General features: G+C 28.3%; 1 protein-coding gene across 1 annotated transcript; it reads right to left on the bottom strand.

Moving 5' to 3' along the window:
- Positions 1–1,293: 1,293 nt before the first annotated feature.
- On the bottom strand, positions 1,294–3,479 carry LOC103308774. Its single transcript, XM_008182799.1, has 3 exons — positions 3,036–3,479; positions 1,628–2,105; positions 1,294–1,559 (listed from the first exon to the last, which is right to left on the bottom strand). Exons 1-3 carry the CDS (start codon positions 3,477–3,479, stop codon positions 1,294–1,296), a joined length of 1,188 nt encoding a protein of 395 aa, XP_008181021.1.
- Between the last annotated feature and the right edge of the window lie 4,355 nt (positions 3,480–7,834).

The following is a 7,834-nucleotide window of genomic DNA, read 5'->3' as shown; positions in this document are numbered from 1 at the left end:
ATAAAAGTTGAACATTTTATAAATTCTTAACTACAAAATAATTATTCAATTTAAAATTTGATAAATTTTGTCAAAGTTCGATCTTTAAATGCTTATAAAAATAAATTTTGCCCATGTATTTTTAATATTTTTTATCTGCCTTTGAAACAATATACTAGGAGACTTCTATTACATTTTTTAGCTTTTTTAACCAACAAATAAAATGTTATTGATATTTTTAGAAAAAAAAAATTTAATTTTTATTTTTGTGTCTGTGTACACGATAAGTAATATATTTATAATATATTTTATGAACCTATTTACACCGTTTCCAAATGATAGAATGTTTTGTTAATTTTATTCTCAGGATACGACTGAAACTGATCTTATTGATGAAAATATACCACCTGAGTCTGATGATACGCAAAGTGTTTCACAACAGGTTCCTAGCCCCAGCCCTCGTCTTCATAAAAAACAAAAAAGTTTCATTACAAAGAAAAGGGAGTTCATATAGATATTGCAAGTGAAACGATGAAGTCTTTGAATAATCCAATTAAAGAAGATGATGAATATGATGTTATTGGTAAAAGATTTGCAATGCAGTTGTGAGGTATGAAAGATCAACAAATGTTTTTGGCAGAAAAAATAATAGGTGATGTTATGTATTATGGTAGGATGGAGAAACTCACGGAGAACTGTTTTCAATTTAATAATACAAATATTTCAACCACTGAGCCACAAATAAACACAAACTCTATGTATGCACTGGCTCAAAATAGTATTATACGACCTACATTTCACTCTCATCAAAATTCTCAAAAATTAACACCACCACAGGAAAATATATACAATCAACAACGTCAGTATAATATGTTAGAAAATACTTATCAAGTACAAAGCCCATATCTTCATCACGATACTTCTCAACCCAAACAAAATTCAGGACATAACATTCAGCAATATGCATACGGATTAGATAGTATCCCGCCAATCACCCAACATAAAAATCGCGTTAATTGGAATGTGAATACAGCAAGTTCCATTGATAATCCTGATGCTGGCGCACAAGTTGTTAACACGAGTATTTAATACATTTTAATTATTACAACTTAATCGAAAGTACAAAATATAGGTTGTTTATATAATTTTTTTGCTTAGAATAAAGCAGTTATTTTTTATTTTATGACATATAATTTATAACCAAAGGAAATTATTATTATTTTGTTACATTAAATATTTTTTTTTCCTATTGAATATATCTACTGATAATTTAATTTTAAAGGTACTTAATAAATACAAATTATATCTTATAATTTATCTGTGATGTATCATCTTTTCTTGAAAAGATACTTTTCCTTCGTTGTTAAAATATTCTTTGTACTTATCTCTTACAAGTTTGGCGTTTTGAGGTGTATAACTTAAAGACTGTTGTAAAGGAACCATCTCACCAATCTGACGCCATTGCCCTTGAATTATATTACCTGATTCTGTGTCTTCTGAATCAATGTGATTTGCTGAGGTATAAAATGTACTAGATTTTTTACGTAAAAAATTATGTAGAACACAGCTTGCCATTACAACTGCATCAACGTTTTAACACTAACGTTTAATGGTTGTAAGAAGACTCGAAATCGTGTAGCCAAAATACCAAAAGCGTTTTCAACAACCCGTCGCGCTCTAGAAAGTCTGTAATTAAATATGTGCTCATCATGGCCTGAGTTATGTTTTCCGTACGGTTTCATTAAATTTTCCATGAGAGGAAATGCTGCGTCACCAATGAAAACAAATGGTAGCTTATATTCGACTTGAGGTAGACTTTGAGGGGGAGGTATTTTTAACTCGTTATTTTTTAATGACCGGTATAGATCAGTTTCTTTCATAATCCCGGCATCGGAAACTCGTCCATTTGTACCACAATGTACATAAATAAATTCAAAATTTGCATTCACCACTGTAAAAAGTACTACACTAAATGTTCCTTTATAATTAAAGTAATATGATCCACTATTTGGCGGTTTTGTGATCAACACGTGTTTTCCGTCAATTGCTCCTAGGCAGTTATCGAAATCCCAAAGCGTCTTGAAATCCTTTGCAACTTGCTTCCATTCTGTTTCTGAGTTTGGCATCTTAAAAAATAAATAATTCTTTATTTATTTGACTATTTTTACTAAACATGATACAAACTACAAAGTAAGTACCTATATTAAATAAACGTATTTACTACTGTCTACTAGGATCTACAGGGAATGGCCGTTTTTGAACCAAAAACGTACCCTTCCCTTTTCGGCCGATTCACTTTTCAACCAAATTTAAAAACAAGTTATATAATAGATATATACTGGTAATTATTTTTTACCAATTATTATTGAGTACAACAGTAATCTGTATAATACATAACAAAAATAAACTAATAGGTATTTCATTTTGGTAAAATAATAATTAGTAATTAATATTATATACTTTATAGTGTTTTACTTATAGAAAATTATTTAAAATATAAGATAACCTATATATTAACATTATTGTTATGTTAACATGTCACAAATCTACTCATATAGTTTAAATTGATTTATAAATTATAAAAAATTAAATTTCTATATAAAATTATATAAACATTTTTAATACTTTTAATAATTTTAAAAACTATAATTTCCATAATTTTACAAAAATTACATTATTGCATTATATATTACCTATATAACTTTTTGTTTTGGTCGAAAAGTGAATCGGACGAAAAGGGAAGGGAAAACTAAATTAAAGTAAACTAATTTTGTACAAAACCTTGCAGTAATGTTCAAGGTTATTTACAAACAAAACATTTTTTAATGAAAAAAAATTTTAAAAAATGGGAATTTTTTAAATAAATTATTGGAAAATTTTAAGTATCTAAAACCTTTTTTTTTTATAGAAAAGAAAAATTGCGTTTTGCCTTCCTACTTTCTACTAGGATATAGTTTAACTTTATAGTAAGTACTTATATAATTTTTTTTTTTAATATTATGATATATTATAAGGTTATATAATATATATTATTAGGTATGCAAGTTTTTACTAACCTTTAAATATTGTTGTCTTAATACTTCATATATTGCCCAACATGTCTCAGGAATGATTTTCCCCAGAGCTTGAGCAGATATCGCACATGAAAACTTCAGGTCTTCATAGCTCCTACCAGTTGCCAAAAATCGTAATGTTGCTACCAAACGCTCCTCCGCAGAAATACTTTCACGCATTATTGTATTTTGCTTTTCTATTAATGGTCTAACTAAATCCAACAACTCATAAAATGTATGATTTTCCATACGCAAATAGTTTTTAAAATCTGCAGGTTCATTTGATTGCAGCTCGTGTAACAAATTCATATGTGAATGCTTTCTCCTCTCCAATAACCACTGCTTTGACCATTTCCTTTTTTTAATTTGTTCGTCTTCATCGTCCATAGCCAAAACAAGAGCAGCTATAACTAAAGATTTTCTTTTCCTTTCTAATAAGTTGGACATTGCGTAAATATTAGGAAATTTTGAAAAATATAAAATGTATAAACTGAAAACAGAACAGTACTTCGCACTTCGTAAGTAACTTAGTAAAACAGAAAACAGAACAGTACTTCGCACCTCGTAAGTAACTTAGTAACTGAACTACTGTTCATCGCGGTGAATAGTTGATAGACAAATCGATTCGTGTATGGAGTAGGCGATGTTTGATAACAAATCGACCGATCGGTTTGACGATAAGTCTGTCGATAGATCGTTCCGTGTATGGGACCCTTTATTCATATGTATTTTACTATAATCTATATTGTATTTGCAGAAATACCGGATCCATTTTAGTCATTTGTCATTACCATCGTCGATCACTGATTTGAACTATAATAAAGGTAAGAAACTACTTAATAATATATACGACCTACCTATAACTAATGTAATTTAACATTATATATCATGTTATTATAAATACTAATGAAATGAGGTTTTAAGTAGGTAATCCAAACACACATTTTAAGATTGTGAATAAATTATACAAAAGGAAATCACATTTAAATTACGTAAAATTAAAAATGCCAATTTAAAATAATTAACAATATTTTTTAAAACTTCTTCATATTATATTAAATTATACCTATTTAATTGAATCTAGGGGGAAAAGTTATTTATCGATATAGATTATTTATTTATTTATTTATTTATTTATTTATTTATAAACGGGTAGGAACTCTTTAGTAATAATAGTACAGTAAGTAGAATCTTAATTTGACAAATATAACAGTGAAATCAAATAATATCTGTGATGTCTTAAGAGGATGTCAGCGCACTATTTGTTTTATCTCCCTAGCCTACGCGCAACATAGACAAAACGCATATAGGTACGCATAATAATTGTTTCTATGTTTTTAAATAATCTTAAAGAAAACCACCCATTACAAAAAAATAGGAGAATAATATTTTTGAGGGATTGACATCGATTTGTCCAAGCATAGTCTCAAAACAATTTAAACATAATTAAAATGTACCTACATAATTTTTTTTGCTTAATTTGAAAATCGAATACAAAGTCAAATATAAAAAATGATTCTGCGTTAAGGAGCCTCGCTATGGCATTGATTTAAGGAGAGTCATTTAGGCAGTTGATTATTAGTGTGTGTGGCGTCCATTCGGGATAATTGTAGCGACACGGAGGGGTCTTGCATGCACTCGACCGCACGTGTCAGTATTTAATATTGTGATCATGAAATTATATTTTTTATTCAAACATACGGTTCTAATTCCAACAATACGTCACAACGATTACCTCGATTTACATTCTGACAAAATATTCTTTTTTTCCAAAAAACGTACGAGGGATTGATCGAGGCACATTTTTAAAATTTGTATTTAGTTAATTAAATATTTAAGATGGAAATTCTGAATTTTGTACAATTTTTATTGCAATTTAAATTATAAAAATTAAATATGTGGCTCGATCGTTCTCTTGTATGTATTACGAACAATCCGAATATTTTTTCGGAATGAAAATCGTGATAATTGTCGACACGTATCGTTGAAATTAGAAACAGTAGTTTTTGACAAAAAAAGACTTGCTAGTGAGGCCCCTTATTAATGCGTTTTGTCTGTTACGCGTGAGTTAATATTTTAAAAATTAATCCTATTCGGGTCTTCGAAACGTTATTTATAACAATATAACGGAAACAAATGGAAAACAAATGAACGAAATCAATAAACGAAAATAATCTAATATCATTAAACATAATATATATCATTAACCATATTTAATGATTAAAAAAAACAACAAACGTATATGTAATATAAAAAAAAAGTGGGCAAGTGGATGTCGCTCTGCTGTACAGTAGGTTACAAGTGGGTAACTTTATAATGGATGGTATTAAATTTGAATTCAATGATATAATATCATTGTATAAGAAAAACGATTCTGAGCGGAGACGGTATTTCGGTCTAAGTATATAAGACATATTATATACTTATATCTATGGTATTAAAAAAAAATGACCTGTAATAAATTCCATATTAATTATATCACAATATCCATTAGGTACTTATAACGCGTTATACATCAACAACAAACCGTGGTACTATCATAGATATATAATAGTATACTTTAGAAGTTTCAAGCACCCACCAATAATATTATACTATCACAACAAAATAACTAAAATAGTTATTCTAGGTTTTTTAGTATGTAATTTCGTCCAAATTTGAACTTTAAATGACTATAAAAATAAACTGTGCTAATGTATTTTTTAGATTTTTTGGTAACAGAATCAACTACTTACGTAGAATCTTGTTTTAAATGTTAAAAATATAAAAACACACATCATTGTAAAATCAATACATTCATTGTTTCACTCATAATCTAAAATTGCAGTTCACGTTTGTGCGTTGAACTTAATATTACTATTGTTTTTAAATCGTGAAGTCTGTATATGTATAAATCTTATAAGTTATAACTATGAACAATTCAAAGTTGGCAAACATATGTTAACAGTAATTTATATTTTTGAAATACTTTTTGCCCCTCTAAATAATCAACATTTATAAAGTATTCTTAACAAGACTGTTAACATAATAATCTAATATTAACATTTTTTTTTCCTCAAATTACTTTATAAACGTTTATATTTATTTTAGGTTTCTCTTGTTAAATAATATTATGTTGACGTATTTTCAGTGTTACTGTTATCGCAATAATTGCATTATTCGTGACAATTATTATCCGTGATTCGTGAACACGTTATTATCTTGAAATCCCGATTATGAATACAGCAATGGCCGAATGTGAGGTTAATTTTTTTGCCCTCCTAGATTTTTATCCAGTTACGCCACTGATTCTTCATATTGTTCATGTTATTATTATAGTCACCTAATTAGTTATTTATTCACGTTTTATGTGCTATAATGTTCACCTCGTTCATATATTTTACTAGCGTAGTAGACGAATTTTAAAATCCGTCGGCACTTGGTAGGTATACGGTATTCCGACCGTAGCAGTCGCAATTCTAAAGTTACGTTTATGTTTCCGTCAAATCATTTTCTTACCTACGTACCTCGTGGGGTGATATAATGCTCGCAAATTGTCAGGGCATGATTGGTATGTATCGGCCCATCGCTAAGCGGCCCATTTACATATTCAGAGGCCCAAAATAACTTCTATAATTATTACGAGCTTATAGATGGCCGATCGTATTTTAAATATGAATGTATTTTAACTCAGACTCACACGACCGGCCCACCAAGATTTTCTCGGTAGCTCGCCAAACCAATCCGGCCCTGCATATAGTCCGCGATCCTACGTCGGTCGGATTGTTAGTTGAACCCAATTTGTTTGAAATCTATGAAAACAAATTCCGGGAAAAAAAGCCACTTATCAACAAACATTAAACAGTAAACCGTCAATGATTATGCTCTAAATATTTGTATACAATAATATACTATAGTCTATAATACTATGTAGAAAATTCAAGTAGGTACCTACGAATAATATTTTTAAATTACAAAAAATAATTTTAAACGTTATTCGTGGTTATTTAATATGTAATTTCGTCCATATATTTTGAATTAAAAATAACTATAAAATATATGGTATCTATAAATATTTTTAATATTTTTAAATTGCTATTGAAACAATATATCAGGATCCTTGTATTAAATTTCCAAGCAATTTGACCCAACGAATCTAATATTATTGACACTTATAAATAGATAGATAAACTTATTTGAATCTTGTATTACATTTTAAATCTTAGATAGTTATAATTTTAAATTTTATTTCTATCTCAATATAATTTGAAAATTTTAATGATTTTGACGAATTTTGTCAAAATTTGAACTTCAAATACTTATAAAAGTAAACGTAAAAGTACTTATAAACCAAAAAAATATTGTGGATTTAAGCTCAACTTCTTTTTTTAATTTCCACTTCCAACAACTTATGGGAAACCAGCTTGTATTACATTTTTAATTTTTTGAGTGATTTTTTTTATTTCACTAATTTAAAAAAAAAAAAAAAGGTGGGTAAGTGGATGTCGCTCTGCTGTACAGTAGGTTAGAAGTGGGTCACTGTATAATGGACAGTATTAAATTTGAATTCAATGATATAATATCACTGTATAAGAAAAACGATTCTGAGCGGAGACGGTATATCAGTCTATGTATTAGACATATATATACTTATCTATGGTATTAAAAAAAAATTGACCTATAATAGGTACCTATAATAAATTCCAAATTAATCATATCATAATATCTATTAGGTACTTATAAGTTATAACGCGTTATACATCAACAAAAAACCGTGGTAAAATCATAGATATATAATAGTATACTTTAGAAGTTTCAAGTAC

The sequence above is a fragment of the Acyrthosiphon pisum genome, chromosome X (genome assembly GCF_005508785.2).
Source record: "Acyrthosiphon pisum isolate AL4f chromosome X, pea_aphid_22Mar2018_4r6ur, whole genome shotgun sequence".
Lineage (NCBI taxonomy): Eukaryota > Metazoa > Arthropoda > Insecta > Hemiptera > Aphididae > Acyrthosiphon > Acyrthosiphon pisum.
This window is presented reverse-complemented; position numbering and strand designations above follow the sequence as displayed.